The sequence below is a fragment of the Andrena cerasifolii genome, chromosome 5, assembly GCF_050908995.1.
Source record: "Andrena cerasifolii isolate SP2316 chromosome 5, iyAndCera1_principal, whole genome shotgun sequence".
Classification (NCBI taxonomy): domain Eukaryota; kingdom Metazoa; phylum Arthropoda; class Insecta; order Hymenoptera; family Andrenidae; genus Andrena; species Andrena cerasifolii.
Genome location: NC_135122.1, coordinates 3161068 through 3185037, shown reverse-complemented (window position 1 = coordinate 3185037; position 23970 = coordinate 3161068). Strand labels below are relative to the sequence as shown.

Sequence of the window (23970 nt, the reverse complement as noted above, 5' to 3'; positions counted from 1 at the left end):
TTTTGTTTCTCTTCGTCATTAATGAGCTTTGTTTCGCTCCAGTTGGTCCGGTTACAACTGATCCGTGAAATCATCGTCAGCAGGGCGCAGTTTCGCGCGGATCATCCCCGTGCAATATCGTCCTCGTTAAATATCAAACTCGATGCACTTTAGATCGAAAAAAAAAAAAATCGAAAAAACAACGCGGCCGATATCGGGTGTCAGTGCCGAAACTGCGATCCAATTGCTGCGAACGACAACGAAGCTAAATATTTCAAGTTGAACATTTCATCGTCGCGAACAAATTTGTAGAAGTACGCAAGGTGGGATGAAAATTGCGGTACAACTAGAAATAAAAATTATCTCTTGCGCAGAAGTTAGTTGAAACTGCAGAATAAAAGTTTGTTCGTCCGAGGTTTTGTTCTCGAACAAAAAAAAAAAACAAAGTTGAATCGGACCTGATTTTTTCATTTAAGATTTCAGGACCTGCCATGTATGCTCACAGTTGTATTTATAAGTATTGACTTTTTAGATACTGAATGCTATAATTATCGACAAGTGGGCAGTAAAAAAAAGACAGTATGAACCTGCGCAATAATTTTAACGCATTATTGTTAGAACATGAATGTCCTAAGTTTTTATTCAATTAAATTTCTTTGCGTGGTATAATTCAGTAACTAAAAAGTCAGGACAGAGAAATCGAAACAGTACATTGTGTTCATACGTACGTATTCGGTAAGAAGGAAGAAATGCTGCTGTTGTGCTTTCATCCCTCATAAACAACAAATAATATCAGTGCCATACTTTTCTCACAAATATTCCCAATTCATGCGACGGACCCAGTAAAAAGTGCACGAAGTGTTTCATATGACCCCGGAAATTAAACTCAGCAATATCTTTCCTTAAAGCATATATAAGTTCATACATGGCAAGTCTTCAAGCTTAATTTCCTCAGCAGCAAAAAGTTCAGCTTACATTTCCAACCTTTCGTTTGCACAAGCAGATATCACCACCTTGCATATAAGACTCCTTCGGCCTAATTAGGCAGCCTCCCGATTATCCATGTTCTTCCTAAAACTCGGGGAGAACTAACGAGAGCAATCTTCAACTTCCAGCCCAGGTTCTACCCTCTCTTCTCCTTCGAAAACGCTCGAGGATCTTACTGATCGTCAACGTACTTCTGTAACTCGAATCAATCTTCCCCGAGAATCACCAGAGCTCCCAAGACTATCTAAAGTACTCTGCTCGCCCCGCCACTGACGCGATCGTTCCAAAAGCTACTCGAACGCATCCCCCCCCCGGACCTCTATTTCGCGAGTAAAACCGAAATGGACCTCGTGCAGAGGAAGAGCGCGGGCGCCAGCCGACGAAGGTGGCAGCTTCGGATCGGAACGAAAGAACTTGTCGAAGAGGAAACGCAAAAACAGAGACAAAGGAGAGGAAAGAAGAGAGGAACCTCCGCGACGATCGACGGTTCAGTAGTACGCGTGGACGTAGATCAGGTTGTGGATCGGATGGTGGTGGGCGTGGGGGTTGTGCAGCGGAGTGCAGAAGGGGGTGGTGGTGATGGTGGTCGGGGATGGGGGATGATTGACAGATTGCATCGTGGAAACGGGCGACACCTGATTGGGGGGACCGGCCGGCACTTGGTACACGGTATTGGGCGCGGCCATCGGGCACCTTGAGGCCCCGGCTGCGCCGTGTTGGGCCCCATGCTGTTGTTGTTGTTGTTGCTGTTGTTGTTGTTGTTGTTGAATGTAGTTTGGTGGTAGACATACCTCGAGGCGGTCGGTACGCGGCATCTTCTGCGGCATCGCCACCGTCTGCGGCACCACGCCGAGAGGGCTTCCTACGCCAGTGGGGTCAGCTGGGCCCATTATCGCGGGCATGATGGGACTGGGCGCGAAATACGGGCTGTACGTGTTGCCAACCTGCGGCATACCGGTCAGGTACGGGTTCGTCGCCTGCGAAAACACACCCGGAAAGTATCCAGGTAACACGGATTAGAACGGACCTATCCCCACCTTCGCTCCACGCGAATTATGCCCCCGTCTTTTCTCACGCGCGCCAACCGAAAGCTAATTACCCCGACCCTCTGTTAGCCCACCGAGATCCGGTGCGTTTGTCGGAACGTCTAGAGACTTTGCGAGTAACTGGATTCTATCGATTTCTTTCGCGGCAGGGGATTCAATTAAGAAGAAAGTAATTCAAAGTGGAAAAATATGTTTGCAGATGATTTGACTCCGGTTAGTTGTTTGTAGAAATTCAATATGCCGTTATGCAAATTATGTCGTTATGCAAATTATGTCGTTATTTAACCTTCAAATATTTACTGTAATTATATATGTATGAAAAATATTTTATTTTTATATTGTATTCATCAAATAAAGGAACTTTTAAAAAAAAATTGGGGAGGATGAATTTTTTATACCAGCTTCAAAAGTTCATGGGATATATATAAAGTCTTAATTTAGGTTTCTGTTATGATACATTTTCCTAAGTGTAGGTATCAACTAATCGTTCAAACTTTGAACATTCTTCATTAACCCTTCGTGGTTACACGGGGTGTATTGTACCCCAAGAATAATTTTCGAGTTAAAATGTCGTGTCTTTACGACTTCCAGAGTGGATTTATCGCAAGAAAGAAATATAAAAAAAATTAAAAAATCAACTAAAAATTTTATCATATCAAAATTTACATTTCTAGAAAAATACTATTAGACCATGATTGTATAAGTATTACGAACGTACAATTATCACTGAAAAGTTGAAAGATTCAAAAATACGAAAATGGTAACTGAAAAAATGACGCTGGGGTACAGTGAACCCCGTGTGACCAACTTGTGATTATAAGAAGGTGTGACCACGAAGGGTTAAACCTCGTTTAAATCACTCTGCACCCATGAACTTCCGAAGGGAAATCCTCTAAAAAAAATTTCACTTTGCATTTCGTATCTACTTTTCCACAAAGAACCTCCTCCTCCGTGAAATATTTTCTGTTCAAAACATGAAGTTCCATCAGTTTGTAGCTACTCTAGGAAATGGCGAGCAAAATGACGTAGAAGTTGATTTTCTCCTCTCTTCGAGTAATCCAAGTAAAATGAAATAAAAATTAAAGTGCATCTTCAGCGTTAATTCTCCCACTATCCCATATGAGAAGAAGAACTCGCAAGGGCGTTGGAGAAACGATCTCCGAAAGCCAGCGTTAACAAGGGGAAATCCGCGAAGAAGGGAAACACGCGTTTACTCGCGAAGTCTTAATCGTCCTTTCTTACTCTCTGAACCCATTCCGAACGACAAGCGCGCGCGCGCGTTCCCGTGAGAAGCGTTCGGTTTTGCAGAGAACAGGGTTCCCAGAAGCGAAGGCAGGTAATTTGAAGCGCAGCCGAATGAGCTGAACGCTCAATCCGTCTTCTTTCTTAAGGATCTCTGCCAGTATCCTTTGACCTTTCGCCGACGTATAGAAGCTTCTGGATGCGAGGCACGCTAACTGTCCAAAAACTACCAAAACAACCCGGTAATGGACACTCGCGCGGGATAAAACATTTTCCTTTACGACTGACACAATGACTTTCCCTTCGGAAAGCTAACGTGTCTCGCCTTTAATCGTTTCCTTCACTATCGAACAGTCGCGAGAAGATATGCAGGGTATTTTGGAATTGTTTGGCCAAACCTTACTAGCACACACTACTGACGTATCGATTAAAAAAAAATTGTCGGACGAATATAAGTCTGCAAATACTTCATTTGTAACCTGTCATCTTTGAAAGTTCGAAGCAGGATCCGTGAGCAAGGAGATATTTGACTGTTGGACACCTTTGAGTATTTGTGGAGCATTTCGGATCGCGTGGCAATCCACTGCGAATAATGCTTTGCCGGGGTAATATAGTGCCTATCCGAGATATAGCGACTTCGGTGTGAAGTCCCTCAGCGGGGTCTTACCCGACACCCTGATGGGTACTGGCCGCTAAACGTGCCCCTCTACTATAGTGCCTATCCGAGATATAGTGACTTGGGTGTGAAGTCCCTCAGCGGGGTCTTAACCGATATCCTGTTGGGTATAGGCCGCTAAACGTGGCCCCCTACTACCTCTTGCAGGACTGTATTTAGAGAACACCGGGACAAAACCAGGGCCCTAACAGAAAATAAAACAGAAACTGAAGATACGGTTTACCATTATTAAAAGACATCAATTAAGCTCTGCTACTGGCTATTAAAAATTTTAATAATGATAAACCGTCTTCAATTTCTGTTTTATTTTGTGTTAGGGCCCCGGTTTTGTCAGGTCTTCTGTAAATACAGTCCTAGAAGAGGTGGTAGGGGAGCACGTTTAGCAGCCAGTACCCAGCAGGGTGTCGGGTAAGACCCCGCTGAGGGACTTCACACCTAAGTCACTATACCTCGGATAGGCACTATACCTTTTGCAGGACTGTACTTAGAGAAGACCAGGACAAAACCGGGGCCCTGACAGAAAATAAAACAGAAACTGAAGGTGCGGTTTATAATTATTAAAAGACATCAATTAAGTTTTCCTACTGGCTATTAAAAATTGTCTCATATTAAATACAAATACATTTTAGTAAGGTATATGTAAAAATTGTCTCATATTAAATACAAATACATTTTAGTAAGATATATGTAAAAATTGTCTCATATTAAATACAAATACATTTTAGTAAGGTATATGTAAAAATTGTCTCATATTAAATACAAATACATTTTAGTAAGGTATATGTAAAAATTGTCTCATATTAAATACAAATACATTTTAGTAAGATATATGTAAAAATTGTCTCATATTAAATACAAATACATTTTAGTAAGGTATATGTAAAAATTGTCTCATATTAAATACAAATACATTTTAGTAAGGTATATGTAAAAATTGTCTCATATTAAATACAACTACATTTTAGTAAGGTATATGTACTGCATTAGAACAGTAGTGGAGAATTTATGAATCAATATAATACTTAATCAAAGCTTAATTGATGTCTTTTAATAATGATAAACCGTATCTTCAGTTTCTGTTTTATTTTCTGTTAGGGCTCCGGTTGGGTCCTGGTCTTCTCTAAACACAGTCCTGCAAGAGGTAGTAGAGGGGCACGTTTAGCGGCCTATACCTAACAGGATATCGGTTAAGACCCCGCTTTGTGACCTCACACCTAAGTCACTATAGCGCGGATAGGCACTATACAGTCAACCCTCCTATAACGCGATTACTTCGTACCGCGTTATAAGAAACTCAGAATTACATAGTACAAATCATATTAATTCGAACCGCGTTAGATGGGAACCGCATCATGAGAGTACCGCGTTATAGGTAGGAAGACTGTCGCAATTTTTGCTCCGTGTTATATAACGCGACGTTTCCAAAACGCGTTATTAGAGTACTGCGTTATAGCAGGGTGTACTGTATTAGTATAGCCACGTTTGTCAATACAGAAGCTGAGTTTCTTTACTATTTCCACCCGCTTCTTCATAGAAGCAGTGTATGTACATCTGCGTTCCTGTTGCTGACGAGGAAACGCTGTTATTGCGATTGCTACGCTGTGTTATCGACATTATTTACGAACCGTTACTGTTATTTCTGTCATTATTCAATATTTAACTACAACTCTTTCGATTCCACTGCTGCATATCAGTGATGTCAAGTAGCATCCACATGCTTCACAGTTGCAGCTTTAAAAAACAGTCAGTGGGAAAAGGAACATTTGCAGACCCATGTTTAAATCGTGGTTTCTGTCATTAGAGTCTCAGTAGAGTCTGCCAGTAAAGTTCGGCCAAACAACTTATAAACACCCCTTGCTATAAAGTATCATCACAATCATACCGGATCTATAAAGTCATAAAGTTGTTCATGTATGTCCTCGAGAGGGAAGGAAGATCAAGCTGAATCTATTTGGCCGCAAAAAAAAAATCATGCTCTTCTTTTCTATATAGGAAAACTCCAAAACGTGTAGAAATCTTTTGTCTTTGGATAAGATAAACGAAAACATCTCAGTCTGTGAGGCATGCAAGTAAAATCTCGTCAAATTTACAGTGCGGCACTCTCTCGAGACAAGTCGAAGCCTTCATACAGACGCTTAACTAATCTTACAGGCACACTAACGCGCTAGCTGGCGATGGCCTTTGAAACGAATCCGCAGAATTCGGGTGAAATCAGAATCCGTGCCGCCCGCAGACAAGCACCCAGGGCTTTGGCAGCCTAGTCGTTGATTCGCCGCAGGGGTTTGCGAACTTTGGATTTGTTTCAGGGACCATCGCCGCCGTTTAATCAACTAAAAAATTAGTGGAAGCCAACCAAAACCAGGAGTTACCATAAAGGCGTGGGTAGCGAGAAGTTGCTGCTGGATTTGCTGTTGAAGGTGATGGTGTGGTGCCGGAGGTGCCGGTGCCTCCTGTTCACCAATGACGTGATTGGAGAACACACCAACAATCAACCACAACCACGAGAGCCACAGCGGCAAACATAGGGGACAGACAGGCAGTCATACGAGTAGTTATAGGGTTCAATGTCACGTAGCAACGACTATGAATATATATTTATATATGTCATGAATAAAAGGCGGGTGGGCGTATAATGATCCTTTGACATCTAGATTTTCTCTTCTTTATTTTCGAACGTGCACGCACTCGCGTGCGAGCATGCGAGAGAGAAAGAGACACAGAGCTACTTGTTTCCGCGAAAGAATGTCGAATTCTGTTGACTCGCCTGGCACAATTCAACAAGATGATTCACTGACAAATAAACTGCCGCTCGCTCGAGCATTGGCGAGTCAACAAAATAATGATATACTTTCAGTTTGCAATTTCAGATATCGATTATATTGATCTAGAAGTCTAAAGCTACAGATTCCTCTAGTTTGCAATCTGATCTGTTAATATTGACTGTCTATCGAGAATTATTGGGTAAATCAAGGGAGAAGGGGATGACACTGACCAGAAACATGCTGCGTGCTAAATTTTACTCTCTGAGGTTTTTATCTCTCGGTGCAATGCCCGCAAATAAGGCACGTTGATAAACAGTGACAATGCCGGAATACCTGGAAAACCCCTTCAACGAGGAATCCAAAACTCGCGCCCCACTAAACACCGTCGCGATATTCACCCCCTTTACTTGGAAAGCAAACTCTGATGTTCTAGATAAATATACAATATTTGCCAATCTGTGAATAGATCACGAGCTGTAAGTTCGAGCAGAAAATGTTTCACTGTATCGTCATCCGTTTACGCAGCGTCGCCTACCTAAGAAAGGGTAATATCTAGTGGTAGTCGTCGACTAAAACAGACAAAAATTAAGATCTCTCGATCGTAGTAAAAGAAAATTGTGTGGATGGTGTGAACAGCAGAAGACGTGGGTGCAACGATTACATAGGTGTAAAGTTCATGACGTACCACTGTTGGTACCTGGCCAGGCACTAGGGGCTGGGCAGGGGTGAGACCCATCTGCTGCATCAGCGCATTCTTCAGGGCTAAGTGATTGCGGCCGTTTATCAAAAGCTGGTCCTTCAGGTGCTGCGGCGGATGGAAATACTTGCAGGGTGGCTTTTCCCGATTACATCGGCCCTGAAACAGAAATACAGGCAATCCGTTATGATCGATTCGAGGCATTAAGTGTGCGTAAAGAGGCTTCCGATATCGACCTCCACGTGTGTGATGTTTTCGAGCTCTGCGTTTCATGAACGGGTAACAAACGTGTACACGAAGACAAACTTCAAGTGTTCCCTTTCACAATTTTCTTGAGAGTTTTGTCGCACTTTGAACTATAGTAATTTTTCGTCAAATGTACTTTTCTGCATCTTTTACAAGTGTGTATATGGTGTCCTGTACGATTAAGCCGCTATTTTAAAAGCGAGCGCAGACTATTTTTGGGCCGAACCGAATTTAAGGTAAATTAAGGTTCCTATTTCTGTAAAGAATAGTCATCAACAATTTTTCAAAATACAAATAATCGTAGGTGTGTATTTCAAATTCTATCGCAGAGACAAGGTATTTCTTCACTTATTTTTACCCTGAATACTTAAAAATCACTAACAAGGAGAGTATCCCAGGTGTCTGCCTCCGATTGCTTTGCATTTTGGAGGAAAATTATGTTTTAGGGGACCAAAAAATAAGATATACGTGCTGTTTTATAGCGGCCTGTTTGCATGTTTAGGGGATGAAACCACCCCTCAAATTTACAAGATTTTTAGGTGTTTGTCAACGATTGCTTTGGTTTTTGGATACGTTTTAGATGACCGAAAAATAAGGGGAATATCAGGGGTCTTTTTATTTTGACCTGTTTGCATGTTTAGGGGGTGAAATCACCCCTCGAATTACAAGATTTTCAGGTGTTTGGGTACGTTTTAGGGAACAGAAAAATAAGAAACAGGAATCATTTTATTTTGGCCTGTTTGCATGTTTAGGGGGTGAAACCACCCCTCAAACTACAAGATTTTCAGGTGTTTGTCTCCGATTGCTTTGGTTTTTGGATACGCTTTAGATGACCGAAAAATAAGGGTAATAACAGATGTCTTCTTATTTTGGCTTGTTTGCAATGTTTCGGGGGTGAAACCACCCCTCAAATTACAAGATTTTCAGGTGTTCGTCTCCGATTGCTTTGGTTTTTGGATAAGTTTTAGGGGACAGAAAAATAAGAAACAGGTGTCTTATTACATTGGCCTGTTTGCATATTTAGGGGGCGAAACCACCCCTCAAAGTTATAAGATTTTCACCTGTTCGTCTCCGATTCCTTCAACCAAAAACCAAAGCAATCAGAGGATAGTACCACATATTCTCATGAAATTTGAGAGGTGGTTTCACCCCCTGAACATGGAAACAGTCCAAAATAAAAGGACACTTGCTTCTTATTTTTCAGTCCTCTAAAACATATCCAAAAACCAAACCAATCGGAGGCGAACACCCGGGATACTGTCCTTCTAAGTCTTATAAATCTTGAATTTCTAAATTAACACACCGTGCAATGCCATGAAATACTAAAGAACTCTTGAAAAAATACATAGAAACTCAGTCATTCATGTCCCATCTTGTTTACAGCTCGCAAATGGATACTGAACGACGTCCCTTACGTCAGTACGTATTAAACTGTTCCAGGCGTCGTATTAACGAAAGCGGAAGAAACCAGCAAGCAGGAAAATTCTCATCGAGCTCGCGGTAAGCAACTCTAATTGCGAGACTACCACCCTCCGTTAACAATATACCTGTGTAACGTGCGTGTGCACACGTGCGCACAACGACGCCGTTACACGCGTCGCAGTATAATCGGGAAGTAAGGTCTTAGGTGCACGCGCGACATATCTACAATTTCCCCGCACGTGAAACTCACTCACGTACAAGTGGTTTATAATGCTGCTAATATCAGGTCTCCTGGCCTTTCGTAACTCGAGCGTTACGCCGAGTAACGCGACTAGAGGGCGCTCCGCGCGCTGTCACTGTCCACGTCATCTTGGTAAAAAAGAAAGGCAGAAAAATTCGTATCAACCCCTCAGCGCGGAATGGCGAGTAGGGCTCATACGAAAGCCATCTGGAGCTGCGGTATGGCGAGCTCTACTCGTCAAGGCACTTGAAGCGAAGACGTAGCGAACACGTAGGGCTCAGCGCTACTCATATACTTTCTGTAGTTTCGTGGTAGGTACGTATTAGCAGTTGTCGAAAGAAAGTGGCGGTTACCGCGGCTCCACACGTGCGTGCTAAGCTACTGACTCTAGGCCGAACAGTGTTTAACCCTCCTCAAGGTGGTACAGGACTATTGAACGACTGAAATCGCCGGTTTGGGTTGGATTGCTTGGATACCAAATAATCTCACCATGCCGGTACTTTTCACAGTTTTTTAAGCACGCATTTACTAGTAATTTATAAAAAAAAATTGTCAGAATGTTGAAAATCATTGAAGGTATTTAACGCTAAATATGGTCCTGCGTAGCGCGCGGCTGTAGTCCGTGTAATCATCTAAAAATAAAATGCTTCGGGGTGAGTAATTTCTACTCTAAAAACTACAGTGTGGGACTTTACTGGCGAATTTAAGCAAAAATGTGAAAGTTACACACGAATAAATTTTTTCCCAACACTTTTACGGGCAAGAATCCTCTTTAATTAGATATAAAATGTTTTACAAACATCCAATGTTGGTGCGGAAGTTCCACACCGTAGAGAAGGGGATTCTACAACTCCAGTTAAAATTTCAAGTGAAAATATTTATTCGTTCAAAAGTTATGACATACACGGTGCTTAAAAATGTATTTTCGAGATAAACGGCTTCAAAGTTAAGTCCCCTACGCCAATACCGCTCTGCGAGGCCGTTACTTGACGGTGCGCTCAATTACCTTCAGCGTTATAATTTCCGTGATTATTCGAATTTTCTTATGAAACTTGGTTGTAAATATTCACAAAGGATAACACTTTCAGAATTAATAATAATAAAAAAGTCGATTTCCCGAGATTTAAGCAGTCCTGTACCTCCGTTCCACACCTAGATGCTGCTCTAGAAAAGAATGACTCCGCGCTGAGGGGTTAAATAGGGAATTGGTCGTTCATTCCACTTACCGCTACCTGATAACGCTTTTAAACGATTTATTTTCTAACCATGCACGTTGAAATAAATCTTGCAATTAGCTCACTACTATAATTTGTTTACTGAATAACTATTGTAAATGTTTATTGCTGCTTGTTTTCCTACGAGAAAGTAGAAATCCTCGCACGATGTCAAACGCACAATTTGTCTTTTTTGTTTATCGTTTCATCGAACACCGTTTAGATTGGATTTTTAAATTTTATCCTAGCGTTTTTGGAAGTTAAAGTGGGGAATTAACAACGTTTGCTCGTAGACGAATAAATTGAAGGAATTTGGGATTATGTTTGACTCGCAGCTCTAATTTGTTATAATTAAACAATTTTAAAGAACTGTGCAATGTTTATCGTAGACGAGTAAAAGGGGAATTGCTGATAGGGTTTATACACAAAACCGACTTTTGAAAAAAACGATCTTCAAATTCCATTATTCTGCAAAGCCAGTTAAATCGGTTTTTGAATTTTCACAAAAATATAATTAAAATAGAAAATAAATATCTGTACTTATTTTAAAAATATTCAGTTTTTTTTAAATATTTATCGAATTACAAGAATATAAGGAAATTAAATATACATTATCTATACAAAACCAAATAAATAAAAAAAATTGAAATAACTAAAATCCGTACGAATCCGTACAATTTCTTAATTCATTTAATATTTATGGATCTACAAAAATATAACACAATAAAGCACACTGCATACAAAACCAAATTAAAAAAAAACTAAAATAACTGAAATCCGTAAAAAATATGAAATATAAATCTTTATTTCATTTAGTACTTTTCTTCCGAAAATATGAACTCATGAAGATTAGTTTTACAGTAAACTGTTACCTACCACAATATGTTTTTGTCCGAGGCGATTTCAAGTCCAAATGTTAACGTTTTTAATTAAATAATTAATTCATTTTTACATACTAATTCTAGTATATAATTCTACTATATAATATTCTCGGCTTTTTAAATTTAAAAACCGATTTTCGAATTTTACAAATTTATAAAAAAAAAAGGTTTTCAAACTCAGTTTTTCAAACCCGACAAACCCTAATTCCTGAGGCGCAGCAACAATTCTCGATTCTCCGCTTACGCTTTAGTACCATGGTTCGTTTAAATGGAGCTTAGCGTAAATATAATTAAATAGGTTGCAACGTCGTGGCAACAGCGATGCAATATGTATGCCTCAAAAACACCCTAAGAGCACGCAGAACAGTGTAAACGTTCCGCAAAATCATCGTTAATCTAAGCTTGCGCGTGGGTCATACCACCGCAGACAAGGTCCACGGACCGTCAGGCACTTACGTGACTCTCTTGCCTGTTGGAACAAACCTTACCAAGATGCAAGGACTTTTGGGGGCAGACCTACGAGGTGGCGCAGGCTGGCCCACGTAAGCTACAAGAGAGAGACCGCGAGAACTAGTGCAAGAGCAGTGTATGAAGGACGGAAAGGGCCACGAAACAAGCGAAGTATGCCAGTGGATATGTTGGATACCTTGAGCTAGGCGGGGAAGGATAGGCAGATGTGAAGATAGGAAGGGCGCAAGTTTACGGGAAGATAGAACAGGGTCAGATGGTGTTAGGGTGCTACTAATTAGACCCCCAAACAATATTAGTTCAGGTAAGACGTTTAGGGCACGAAGGGGAGAAGGTAGCAGACGGCAGGCTTTCTTACGGAAGCTCAGTGGCTTCCGGTAATAGCAGCCTGCGAGCGTAAAGCCGACCTCGGAAGAAGGCCTTCTCAAATATCGCCTAATTAAGCACATTCGAGAGTTTCGAGGAATAATGTGTACCCTACCCAGAGGAGAAACTTTCGACCTACTGAGGGAGCACAATTGCACACCCATACCCCTCTTCTGCTCCCTCTATTTGCGTCCCTGTCCTCGCTACGCTCGTTACTCGTCCAACGTAAGCTCGGCTAATTGCTCCAGAGACGAGATTTCCGGTTGAAATTTGTGTACACGACCGTTATAGACGCGCGTCTCGTCTATACTAAAGGGATCCGTTCGCGAGCTACCCTCATATTAGTCGCGTTTATGGAATATATCCGGATTCTGGATAATAACGGCGCTCTACGGGCAAATAAAAGGCGAATAAAGGCCTCGACGTTGATTACCCTCAGAAAGTATGACCGTATTGCGACTGGGAGACATTGCCAGAAAGTCTGAGAATATTCACTCTTCATAGCTAGCGGCTCGGAATTAATATACCCATATTGATAGCATTAAGTATCTTCCGATTCAATCGCCTATCTCGAAGATCAACACCTTCAGGGTTACAACAATTCTTCGAAAGCCCGTCAGACACGTCTTTCATCAAAGGAAGGGGACCGTCAAGGTAGACAGACACAGAAGGGACTAGATAATTCGTGTTTTGAACGCGGTAAGTCCTCGATGCTGGCAGAGCACACGTAGTTGAGTATTTTGCAGGGAGCGTCTGATGTAGACGCCGGGAGGAGACCCGGGAACTAATATAGTCGATGCGCGACTCTATATAGACCCGATCTAATAGAGTTCGTGATCCACATAAAGGATCGCCCGAGCATCGGGATTAACTTTTACGCCATTAATATGTACTGCGCAGCCTCGCGCGCCTGGCCGGCACGAAATTTGTCAGGATAATGAGAAACGCGGGCCGACTTGTCCTCCTAATTTAGTTGTAAAGTGTCGCGCGCTCGCTTCACAAGAGGCGGGGTCGTTAATAATTCCGCGTCGTTATCCGTGTTCAGGCGGGCCCGAAATGGAACTCGAAGACACGGGGATATACACGCTTTTGCATATTGCACGCACGTAACGAAGATGCGGCTGGCTAGGTTATGATTCCACTCAAAATTCCGTCGCGGCCAAGATTTCATTCGCGACATTCGCCGACGCTCCTCAGGATTCAGCGCCCGTCGAAGCTCTCTTCGCTGCGAATAATCATTGCTGGGGGATGCGATCTGGGCGTTGGGCTGACGCAGAAGCGACCCAAGGTTCCTTCTTATTCGAATAAATGCAGGGGAATTGCTTTTCTGCTTCACTTACAGCTGACCCACTGTTCTTAATCTTTTTTTACTGTGACCTAGGTGTACGGTGTGTAAACAATTGGCGTAGCAGAACGCATCACAGCAGAGTTCTTACGCTTCACAACTACGTGGGTGAATATCCATACAAGCGAAAGTAAAACAGACACTATTTAGATTTCCATATTTAGTATGTGTTTAATATTTCCAATTAGTATTTGCGAATTAAAGCCTCGCTTACGAAACCCTGTTGGTGAAGATGTTATATGCATCATGTTATAAAGTGCTGCTCTGAAATAAACTATGTAGTGTTTAAACTCAAAACTAGCTGTTATTAGTGTTTGGCATGGAAAATGTATTCAAAAAGTTAACTTGTCGTTTAAATACTTGTTTGCGTATTTAACCTCAGCGTCCTTTTCGTCCCCTCTTTCTTTCTTTCTTTCTATCTTTCTCTTTCTTTTTCTTTCTCTTTCCCTTTCTCGGCCCTTTTGCCTGTTTTTACGTATTTCTGCTTATTATTTTTTATTCTTTAGTATGTTTTCTATCCTTAGTTTTAGTTTTTTGCTTATGTGTTAGTTTAAAGTTTAAGTTAAGTTTAAGTTAAGTTTAAAGTTTAAGTTAAGTTTAAAGTTTAAGTTAAGTTTAAAGTTTAAGTTAAGTTTAAAGTTTAAGTTAAGTTTAAAGTTTAAGTTAAGTTTAAAGTTTGAGTTAAGTTTAAAGTATAAGTTAAGTTTAAAGTTTAAGTTAAGTTTAAAGTTTAAGTTAAGTTTAAAGTTTAAGTTAAGTTTAAAGTTTAAGTTAAGTTTAAAGTTTAAGTTAAGTTTAAAGTTTAAGTTAAGTTTAAAGTTTAAGTTAAGTTTAAAGTTTAAGTTAAGTTTAAAGTTTAAGTTAAGTTTAAAGTTTAAGTTAAGTTTAAAGTTTAAGTTAAGTTTAAAGTTTAAGTTAAGTTTAAAGTTTAAGTTAAGTTTAAAGTTTAAGTTAAGTTTAAAGTTTAAGTTAAGTTTAAAGTTTAAGTTAAGTTTAAAGTTTAAGTTAAGTTTAAAGTTTAAGTTAAGTTTAAAGTTTAAGTTAAGTTTAAAGTTTAAGTTAAGTTTAAAGTTTGAGTTAAGTTTAAAGTTTAAGTTAAGTTTAAGTTAAGTTTAAGTTAAGTTTAAAGTTTAAGTTAAGTTTAAAGTTTAAGTTAAGTTTAAAGTTTAAGTTAAGTTTAAAGTTTAAGTTAAGTTTAAAGTTTAAGTTAAGTTTAAAGTTTAAATATTTAGTTTTAGTCTATATGTAATCCTTTTTTATGCTCCTCTTTTGTAAACTAAAGGGCGTGATGCCCTTGAATCATAATTATAATAATAATAATAATAATAATTTGTAACTAATTCGCATAAATAGGAATATTATTTTACACTACGCGTAGTGTGCATTTCAATTCATCACAGCATAGACAATAATCTGTAGTAAATACTTAAACTAATTCACATTGTCCCGGCGATATACATAACTGTGAATTGCAAAATTAATTTTTAAAAAATTCAATTTGTAATAATTTCGAATGCTCTTTGCCCCCCTCAATCGTTTCTGTAGTTGATTCGAAGGTCACCGATAAGCTGAAGATAAAAATGCATACAATTTCATCTAGACTGCCATAATTGTCAGATTAAAAGTTATATCAATCCCGCCTCCCTTGTCCACCAATTAAAGGTTGCTACAAAACGAGTCGTTCCTGTTATTCATCGCCAGCAGTTTAACAGTTTCGCCAAGCAGGAAGTTGATCAAAGTATTGTATACTGACGCAGCAGGAAGAGACAGAGGATTCCCGTTCATTCACCATTTTCTATGGACGTTGTAGCCCATTGCCATTTGCTCGGCTACCTCCGCGAAACTTTCACGACGACGAAAAATTCAATTAATTTGAAGCAGTTAAGCGTCCCCCATTCCTCTGACTTTTTGTGTCAAAACTGAATTGTATAATAAAAGTTAATAATTAATTTGGCTATTTGCTTCTTACCGCACAAGTTCCCTTTGTTTTCGTGTAACAGGAGAGAGGGAAACTTGCGGAACTTGCTGAGCAATTAAAGGATCCTGAATAACTTCGCCTCCTCCGGGAGTGGATGAGATTATGTTGAACAGAAAGGACAAAAGAGGAAATTTCAAAAGAAGAATTACAATCGCGCAAAAATTATAAAAAAAAAAATACAGTGGCACACAAATTTGGGAATAGAAGAATTAATTCTGTATCAAGAGTCAATTGAAGTGGATTTTCTGCAACGCATTAGAAGTGTGTGTTCAGGAAAGTCATCGAATCCTCAAATTATACGCGGCATACAAACACAAGAAAAGCACGACTGCTGAGCCGTAAGCTAACAGGCTTATTTTTTAGTATGAGATGAAAAAAAGGACGAGTTTAACTTGTCAACGGGCGCGCAATACCCAAGGCAAAGGTGGGCTCTGCGGTTTCAATAAATATCTCTAAAGAAAAGAAGGAAAAGAAGGGAAGAACCAGAATTCCCTTTACACCAAAGGCAGCCACTGACTCAGCTGGCCTTTCACATCCTCGTCGTAATGAAACGGGATCCCTGATGTCATTTCGCCTGGCTTTCTCCCGCCGTCGCGTAGCGTCGGGGCGGTTTTTCAAGACGACCAACACGGTACACGTGGAGGAACCTCGACCAGTGTGCTCGAATTAACCAACCCAGGCTCGTCTTAGCTAAAACTCAGCGTCCGTGGGAAGCCTGAGTGGGGTCAGAGAAGCTGGCCAGGAGAAACAAGTGAGACAAAGGGTGCGGGTGGGTTGGGGGAGAGGTTTGTCGGTAGTTCTAGCCGCAATTCTGGGACCAGAACGTGACAAACTCGTCCAGGAAGCGGATGAAACTCGGTTCAGGCACCCCTCGCATGACCACTTTCTTCCCCTGATTTGGCTAGTCCTTTTATAAAACTATTTAGACATCGGACTGTTGTCGTTCCCATTGCGAAATCCTAGAACAGTTCCTTGTTGCAACGCTTGTTCCTTTGGGTGAGTTTTTAAGTTAGCCTTGGACACTAAAAAAAGGTGGCAAAAGATAGCGGAGGAGAGCTCGAGACTAGGGCTGTACTTTTATAGCTTTTAGGACTTTGGCTGTACTTTGTACTATTGGCACTACTCCTAATAATAATAATAATATTAATATTCGAAGAAATTTTCCGAATATTTACAGCTCTACTCGAGGCTGTACATTTCTGCTAGGGGAAATATTTATTATGTTATATTTAGTGCTACCTATTAGATAATACATAAACCTACGTAGGTACCTATATGAGGTAATATTCGGAGATAGGGTCGCGTTGGGAGGTCAATGAAAGAACTTGCCTCGTTTATCCTTGAATCTCCAAGGGTAATAAGTTACTCCACATGCACGTGTACATACATACACATATGTATTTAGTTGCCGTAACGTCGATCGGGGGGCAACGCCGTGTTTTTCTACTCCCCTAAGTAATCCAGATAACAAAGTTCCTCTCAATCTGGCCTATCATCGCACCAATATCCGCTGACTGCGTTCCGCGCCGCCATCTCGATATTTCCTTCAAGGCAACCAGGCTCCGTCGTTGATCGTATTACTTTGCTCCTGAGAAAGGGATATTGCAGACGAGAAAGCCACTCTTCGGTACCTCTTCCACTATATACAATCATTTTTTCAATATGTGCACGCAATTAACGCTGTTCACCGCAGGACAATGCATTCCCTCATTCCCCTTCTCCTTTTTTTCTACGATCGAGTATGTTCGTTACTTAATCTGGTTTTTCTTAGATTTTTTAATATTTACCAGTAAATAGACGATTACTTGGAATTCAAACTGATTTTTGTATTTCTATTTTTCGTTCGAGTCCAAGGAAATGTAGAATTAAACCTGAGCTCTCTAGATACGGGCAAAATTGTTATCTCTTCGGTTGCGCTGTAAAATATGAATTAATAACTAATTTTGTTACATGACTTTCTGAATATTACGGAAAAACCACTGCAGTTGCGTCTTTATCAATGCGTGTGAAAAATACTGAAAGCACAAGCAGTTGATGAATCCTGACGTATGAAAAAAAATATTGCGAGCTTTCGCTTCAAAAATATATTAAACCAAAATACCGAAAATAACCGAAATTACTTTCGGCTTTTCAATTTGCTGTGAAGTTAAAAATGAAAAATTATTCACTGTTCTAATTCATAAGGATTCATCAGCTGTGAATCATATTTCTGAAAGATTGCTTGCTACCGTAAGCAAATTTTCGATCATTTTCAAGCAGCTTTGTATTAAATCTTATTCGACGTTGTCGTTGGTGATAGATAAAATGCAGCCGAGTACAAGGGCGGATCCAGAGGGGGGCGATAGGGGCGACCCCCCCTCCCAAGAGTAATAAAAGAAAAATATTACGACACAGTGCACTATTCTGTATAAATAATTAATGTGAATGTAATTATTTAGGTTATAGTATCAGATTGAGATATTAAAATATAAATTACAAGGAAATTTTAAATCTTGTAAAGGAAGATTAAAAATTGTACTTATGTACTTTTACATATTTCGCCCCCTCCAAGAAAGGCTCCTGAATCCGCCACTGGCCGAGTAGAAAGTCGCGTTTAAACGACGAATACAAATGAACAAGGAAGAATTTCTTGCGCAAAAAATTACTCCGTCGAAAGTTGTGCAGATTAATCGTACACTCGATCACAGCGCCTCTGGTGGCGCAACGGAGAGACTAAGCTCGGAGGCACGACGCCGGCGTGCACGCGATCGTCGTTTTTTTACCGCGATCGTCGTTGTTACCTTGCGTGTGCCGTTTCGTGGCGAAAGACTTATAATTAAAAACGAAAACTAGTAAAAACATTTACGCATTCAACAGAAGGTTTATTTACCGCACTTTATTGCGTCCTAACCTCTACGGAACAAACGTGCAAACGAAAGCAACATATTTCTTTTTCAGTGATAGTTCTTCCACCCCCGTTTTGTAATTTCGTATGGTAATTTAAAGAGACACGATGACACAGTACCGGGGTTTAACGCGGCCACTGGACTAATGCTGTAGATTTCCTTCGACATTTCGCCATTTTTCTTCTCCTCTGAAAAATTAAACCGCACCATACCCCTGCGCACTCTTTACTGCGATTCTCGAGCAACTCGTTTGTCTCAACATCGATTATTCCAAGCTAAAAGTTCCAAGGGTGGAAAATCGCCTTGTGAAATTCTAATCTTCTTAATGCCAAGAGCCCAGCCTTTTTCAGAAATTAACCACTTGAAAATAATTGTCACATAAACTTATGCACACCCTAAGTTCACATAAGACTTTCTTCGTTCAGATTTAATTCACGCAGTATTGACATGCACATAGAAATTACCTTCTACGATACATTTCGGTAAGCTTCGTGGTTTACTGTGAGACAGGTTTTTTGCAATCAGATGACTGTGATGGGTGCTGCACATCCCGCCAACACAAGTTACATCGTCGTAGAGGTGGACAAGATTCCACAATAATTAATAAATAATAAGAAGGATCGAGATAAAAAAAATATTTTCTGCAAGTTTAAAGATGCCTCCTTACATCCCAAAAGAGTTTAATCCACTATGACCAGCAGTTGTTTAAAGAAAAATTCTTAAATATCAGTTACTTTTGGAGCTGGTAGACGAGAATCCCTTCTTAAGCCGGGTCCCCACTGCACCGGCATTTGCCGATCGTTAAATCGATCGGCATGCGTTCGGCTTTTCAAACCACCCGACCCGAGCCGACAGACACGTTTACACTTGTTTGGCATTACCGTTCGGCAAATGCCGACGCAGTGGGGACCCGCCTTTACTCAAGGAGATATCCCGCTGAACTATGACCTCCGCCCCAATTCGATTAAGATCGACGCCTCGAGTTTTCCCAGATACATGATCCAGCTGATTCTTACGCAAGTTAACACGGCTAATTCGCCGCCGCGAGCGCAGACGGTTGGGTATCGCTTAAACGTAGCCACAAGGCTAATGTCGTAGGCACCCCCCTCCTCCACAGGACGAAATTAAGGGATATCGTGTGCCTGTTGGCGTCATACGACACCGTTCCATGGGAAAATCGATATGCAAATGTACGCGCAAATCCTAGTAATCTCGCTCACCCTGTGCAGCCCTTGCAACGGCTGCGTGCTTTCCTACGGCTCCCTATTTCCCTCCCCACCCTCCGATCCACGAATTCTCAGCCTTTCGCTGGTTTCTCGGCGCGTTCCTTCGACCACTTTCTCTCTATCATCCTGTCTACGACGCTTTCGCTCTCCGGCAGACCTTTCGCACGATCCTCCTTCCACTTTGGCCGCGTGCTTTTTCCCCACTGACATGATACGCGAAGTGTAGGGGTTGGGAGGTTGTAAAGCGGGGTTAGCTGGGTTCTGAAGGATCGTGTTCGTCGGGCAGATTCAACGACAGGGCTTTATGAGGGCGAAAAAAGTTGCTCAGCGTCGATCCTCCCCCTGGGCTAGGTTCCGTGATTCTTAGACACGGGTTATTTTCGCTTCTCAAGTGGTTTTTAGCGAGTACTGTTGTTGCCACATTTGTGTTTCTCAAAAATCTATGTCCTTGCCCAAGTCTTGTGACATTTTGTGACATGTCACTTGTAAAGTGAAGGATCGATATAGTCTGTGAAGAAAATCTTTGATAGGAGCGCAGTTTCATCTTGAATGATAGACTTCGGCTCAGCTCTTCAGTCTGGTAGACCTCAGGCGTTTCTATGGTCCTCGTTATTTACTTCTAGTTGAAGAATTCGTCAAACCATCTGCTCTATCACGTCGAGTATCAGAATATAGCGCTAACGCTCAAGAGAGCACCCCCATTCCTTTGCTTATTGCTCAGAGATTTCGGTTTAATATTCCATTTTTAGTTCTCGACTAGAGATGTGTCAACCAATCCTAGCTACGTCGTAGCTCACACGTACACGGAACTTTGATAGAAAAATAACTTTCTAACGCAAAAGTGTCACTTGTGTGTTAGCAAGCTTTCAAAGCTATCTTACTTTTCCTAAACTATTTTCGAAGACATTTTAGAATCACTCCACATTTGTCTTTCGTACGTCCTGTTGCCAGATGTTAGCACCTTCTCTCGCTCGTATTCTTTATTCGTCAACAGTGGCGGATTTAACAGGGCGGCTAATGAGCAGTTGCCACCTGGGCTCCTGCGCAGAAGGCCCCCCAGGGTCCCATCTCCAAAAAAAAATGATGACTAGGTATAGGTAGTCGAACACTACATTTTTTTCAAACTACTATACTTAGCCCGTTTTTAGTAAACTACTTCTTGATTTTTCCTACAAAATGAGCCCCTCAGAACGTTTACCACCTGTGCTTTTTTTCTTAAATCCGCCACTGTTCGTCAGTAATACTTCCATAATCCTTAAACATTGTACCATGAAAGGGTATGTCGTTCATAAACCACAGGGATTTTCCTCATATTTACAATCTACTAGATGCAAGCTATCGATACGTGTCCACTAACGATACAATTCCATTCCATTCCTTGTTCAACAGTAGCCGATTGTTCGCACGTTTCATAGATAGGCATCTAAAACGGAGGAAGGGGAGGCAGCGGTTCTTTCTCCACCACGGAAAAGGTCAGGGCACCGAGAAGGAAGACGATCAATCTTGATCCCAATTATCGCGTCGTTCAGCGACTGTAATTGAGTCTACACCCCTTCGTTGTTCCCCGTGATGCCGGAAAGTCGAAACAATGAAGCTGGGAGTTCCTTGCTTAGTTACAGTCGTGAGAGTAGGAACATTTTTTCACCCCCGGCACACCTGCTCGCTTCCGACCCAATGATTTATCAACGAACGAATGGCCACCGGTTAAAGGTTATTTGTCGACACCCTTCGGTTTAGGCTGTTCGTTTCCTTTTCTGTTTCCCCCGATTTCACCCTATCCCTTCCGCCCACGTTTGTCCATCCAACTACCTACGGATTGTCTTAAAGCGATCAGGAGCTCCATTAGCTAGCACGATCGAGCTACTTTTTCACGCAACGTGGTTTTATTTTATAATTTTTATTTAAATAAAAATTTCGTATAATGAATAAAAGTTAGCAAAACGTGATTCGTCATGGGTCGAATAAAGTTAAAGTTAATGTTGAAAATTTTATTCGGCGCTGAAGTTAAATCGCCCGAGGAATAAATAGAGTAACTTTATTCGTTATATAAATAATTTTTCATTTAATTAATGCCCAACTCTGGTCTGGGTTGTGTTTTTTCCCAGTGGCTTATTTTCGTAGAGCAGTAGCTATTCCATAATGCAACGCAGGTTGTTTCTATGGTTACATCACAAAAGATTTTCTTAAAGTTGTTTAGGATATTGGAAACATATTTACTTTGAAATTTTGTAATACGGAGGATCCTTCCGTTTCGTACAATGGAAGTTGGGAATATTAAATGGAAGTTGTAATCTGAATAGGTTTTACTAAAAAGAATATTCAGAATAGTGCACACTTCGAAGTACATAGTGTTCTTTCTCGAGAATGAATTCTCGAGAAATTTTATAATTGCTTATTTGTTATTGCTCGAGAAATAGGGGAGAGTAGGGGAATCACGAACACTTAAGGGAAAAGTTAAATCGAAACAACAGTACTGACTCTAATCAGATTTACTTTATAGATAATTGAACTTCGGTTAATTATATTAAAGGCGACACAAAGAATTATAGATGCCTACTGAATTAAGTAATGAGTTTATTGTGGCTATTGAAGAAGAAATATCGAACAGAAGAGACAAAACTATTGTATTCTTTATAAAATGTTTGCATGGATAATCCAGAATCTCTTCAAAAAGATTCAAAAGATGCGATTTTTGCATTTAATATCCAAGACAGATGTGTATAAAACGGCAAAACAAATTCTACTTAAGTAGCTAGACTTTTCGGAAATTATAACAATAACCATGATTCTCCTTACGGATCCTCAGAATGAAGAATTACCATTTAGAAAACAAATTAGAGTTAGCAATCGCAGAGAGCCTCCAAGAATTTAGTATCAATCAGGAAGAAGATAAATTCCGCACTTTAACAAAGGAATTGCATATTTTTCAGTCCACTGGAAGAAGGACACCCAATTTACCATAATTTTTGGAAGTGCTACATACGGTCAAGCCAACATCCACTCAAAACGGACGAAATTTTTCTGCAACTATATTTTATCACAAAAAAAAAGTAAAGAAGTAGATTAAAAAACTATTTTAAAACAAAAAAGTAAGGTTTCGTTTTGCACAAATTTTGTATTAAATAAATAAATTTATCAATTATATTTAATATCTGTATTTCATTTATACAAGTTTTGTGCAAATTAGACAGGAATGAACAATTAGTTAAAGCTTTCTTGTGTTTGCGATAAATATTGTCAACATTACTCCAGAAATATTAATTTCGTAATATTCTCGAGAATTCTCAAGAAGTATGATCTGATATCTGATTTCTCGAGAAAGAACAAATATCGAGAAATCAGGAACACTGCTTCGAAAGATACCGTACAGTATAGAAATGTAAGATTGATCCCTGTGACTAAAGTGCCAGAGAGAAGAAATATAAAAGACCAAGGGAAAAGGATCGTGCATGATCAAGTGCGTCTCCGAACCAATATGCCTGGGGATATATCTGCCTGTAACGTCCCATGTACGCGTTATTTCAAAAACTGTTTGCAATGAAAGTTATCGAGAGTGATGAGAACTTTCGAATTGTGTAAAAATTTCGTAGAAATGTTATTCAAAGTTCTCAGAATATACCAGGCAAACAACTGCACTGACTGCAACTTATTCAAATTAGCAAAAGCTGTCAAAACACCCAGAAATTTAACTTACTATTTTCAATTAGCCCTAATATTAAGTAATTACAATAAATTAACAATTCAAAGGTCTTCGTACATGTAGGAGTTTCGCGTTTATTTACTCTCACGAAATTGCTTGCTGCAATGTCCACACCGGGAAGAAATACAGCACTTCATCAGAGCAACCACTTAAATACAGTAAAAACAATTTACTTCTTACTGATACCTATGATAAATTAGAGTCAGCTTACCTTCTTTAAGTTTATTATTTGATTTATTATACACAGAAAAGAGGACTTCAAGTCTAGTAGCGTTTTGACTTAGTAATCTCGTTCTCAAATACGAAGGAACCCGTTTCGCGCATGCAGACTGAGCTGATTGGCTCCGAAAAAGCATTGGTGGGGGTGCAGCCAATAGTGGCTTCTCCCGGCACCAATGAGCGTCAACCTGCGCAGAACCGGTCTAAACTCGTCGGTTTGCAGGTTCCTTCACATTTGAGAACGCGTTATTTCAAAAACTGTTTGCAATGAAAGTTATCGAGAGTGATGAGAACTTTCGAATCGTGTAAAAATTTCGTAGAAATTTTATTCAAAGTTCTCAGAATATACCAGGCAAACAACTGCACCGACTGCAACTTATTCAAATTAGC

The 23970-nt window shown here is 40.3% G+C and overlaps 1 protein-coding gene across 10 annotated transcripts in view; it reads right to left on the bottom strand.

Moving 5' to 3' along the window:
• LOC143369102 (uncharacterized) overlaps window positions 1–23970 on the bottom strand; it is a 366056-nt gene that overhangs the window by 35703 nt on the left and 306383 nt on the right. For 6 of the 10 annotated variants that reach the window (XM_076812559.1, XM_076812562.1, XM_076812565.1 and 3 more), the window contains exons 2-4: window positions 7378–7548; window positions 6300–6380; window positions 1758–1943 (exon numbers count right to left, since the gene is read on the bottom strand). In XM_076812559.1, the coding sequence (XP_076668674.1) occupies window positions 1758–1943; window positions 6300–6380; window positions 7378–7548 (438 nt within the window). The remainder of the gene's footprint in view (window positions 1–1757; window positions 1944–6299; window positions 6381–7377; window positions 7549–23970) is intronic. The other 4 variants (XM_076812563.1, XM_076812567.1, XM_076812568.1 and 1 more) reach the window with 2 other exon arrangements.